This window comes from Crocuta crocuta, unplaced genomic scaffold, assembly GCF_008692635.1.
Source record: "Crocuta crocuta isolate KB4526 unplaced genomic scaffold, BGI_CrCroc_1.0 scaffold143, whole genome shotgun sequence".
Classification (NCBI taxonomy): Eukaryota; Metazoa; Chordata; class Mammalia; order Carnivora; family Hyaenidae; genus Crocuta; species Crocuta crocuta.
Window position 1 is genome coordinate 8,933,636 of NW_027529175.1, and position 1,989 is coordinate 8,935,624.

Genomic DNA, 1,989 nt, shown 5'->3' on the forward strand with positions numbered 1-1,989 from the left:
CACTTCAAAGAAGGCTTTCTCGTCCACGGTCTTGGGGGCACCCATGGTGGGAGTGCCAGGAGCCACGGCCTCCACTTCGGCCAGGTCGATGACACCCTTGCACTCTGTGTCCACACGGTGGTCATAGTAGCGCAGCTGTGGTCGGGGTGGGGTGGGGAGAGCAGGAAGTCAGGCAGGGCCCCTCCCCCTCCAGAGCTGCTAAACGTCCGCCGCTCCGGCCCCCGGGCGCCTCACCTGGTGCTTGGTCTTGTCCAGAACAAACCAGCGGGCCTTCCAGGGCTTCATGAAGGCCCCCTTCTTGTACAGGGTGCCCTCGTAGGACCTGAGTTCGCAGCAGAACCGGGGCTTGGCCGGCCGTCAGGGCCTGGACGAGCCCCGACCCTAGCAGTCCCCACGCCGACCCTCGAACCAGCCCGGCCCCCAGAGCAAGACCAAGGCCCCTGCCCCCAAAGAGCCTCAAGGCTGGACTGGCCAGGGAGGCCACCAAGCAGCTTTGGGTCTGTTCCTAGTAAGGAGCTGGAAAGGGGCCCCCCCACCCCTCGGCCCTGACATGACTGACACCAGACAGGGTCCCATGTCAGGGCCTCCAGCCAGCAGCCCGACACGGAGCAGACGCGTCTGGGGAGGGGACTGTAGCGACAGGGGCCCCTCTCCAGGCCTGGAAGGTGGGCCGCGGTCTGCCAGGCCCCGGCCTCACCTGGCGCCTTGCCTGCCCTCACGGTGCCCCACAGCCGCTGTCCCTCTGCTGCTCTGCAGCCACCACGGCTCAGCTGTGGTCACTGGTTCTGTGGCCCAAACTCCCAAGCTCTCCCGCTTTTCCCTAGCAACTGCCTGCTCGTGCTCGGCCACCGTTACGGCCCCGCAGCAATTCCACCTAAGAAAGGACTCAAGTTCCCCAAGGTCACCCACCCCCAACCCGACAGCCATCCGGCACTCGGAGCCCCCAGCGCAGAGGACCCCGCGCCGAGGTCCTGTTCGCACACCTGTTCTCGCTCTCGGCTGTCTGGAACTGGCTGTACAAGGTGCTGGTGCTGCGGCGGGCGGCCTGGCGGGAGCCGGACGCTGTGGAGCCGCTGCTCTGGTCGCTGTCCAGGCTGAGGCTCAGGGTGGAGCCCACGGGCCCCTCCTGCAGGTACACACCTAGCGAGCGGCGGTGGTGGGGCACGCTGGACACCAGCAGGGAACTGGGGGTGCCCTGGGGGCAGGAGAGGGGCCTGTGTCAGGGCCGGTGGCCTCCACTCCTCCTGACGGCAGGCTCACCCTGGCCACCCGCGCCCACTCACACGCCCCTCTGGCCGGCCTTCGAGGCGCTGTGCGGCCTTCGCCCGGTCCCAGGTGTCCTTCCAGCGCTCGGGGGGCCGTCCCAGCTCCGTCTCCAGCCGCTGCAGCTCCTGGGGGACAGGCGGAGAACTAAGATCATTCAGAAGAAACATCCAGGCTGAGGCATGGAAAGACGAGATCGCGGAAAACAGGAAAGTGACAAAAAGGACTAACGTGTATTCCTGGAGCACTAGGTGGGCAAGGGCGGGGGATGGGCAAGAACAATGACTTGGGGGCACCTGGGGGGCCTCAGTCGGTTGAGCGTCCGACTTGACACTTCAGCTCAGGTCATGATCTCATGGTTCATAAGTTCAAGCCCCATGTTGGGCTCTGTGCTGACCGTGTGGCGCCTGCTTGGGATTCTCTCTCTCCCTCTCTCTCTCAAAAATAAACATTTAAAAAAATAAAAATTAAAAACAATTATTTGGAGACAACAATAGCTAGTTCTGCAAGACTAACAAGAGGCAACGAACAATGTGACCGAGCACTACAAACCCCAAACGAGATAAACTGAACACACACACACACACACACCCCCCCCTGAATATTAGAGAAAAACTGCTAAAAAGCAAAAAGGAAATCCCAAAACCAGCCAGAAAGAAAAGGCTATGATCTCTTCAGAAGAGCAAGAATGTCCCTGTCAGGTGACATTTTCAGCCATGACACAGT

The 1,989-nt window shown here is 61.8% G+C and overlaps 1 protein-coding gene across 1 annotated transcript in view; it reads right to left on the reverse strand.

Moving 5' to 3' along the window:
* The window catches only part of SBF1 (SET binding factor 1), a 28,989-nt gene that overhangs the window by 398 nt on the left and 26,602 nt on the right, over positions 1-1,989 (reverse strand). Inside the window, exons 40-43 of the mRNA XM_077757836.1 lie at positions 1,284-1,391; positions 984-1,195; positions 235-322; positions 4-135 (exon numbers count right to left, since the gene is read on the reverse strand). Coding sequence (XP_077613962.1) covers positions 4-135; positions 235-322; positions 984-1,195; positions 1,284-1,391 — 540 coding nt within the window. The remainder of the gene's footprint in view (positions 1-3; positions 136-234; positions 323-983; positions 1,196-1,283; positions 1,392-1,989) is intronic.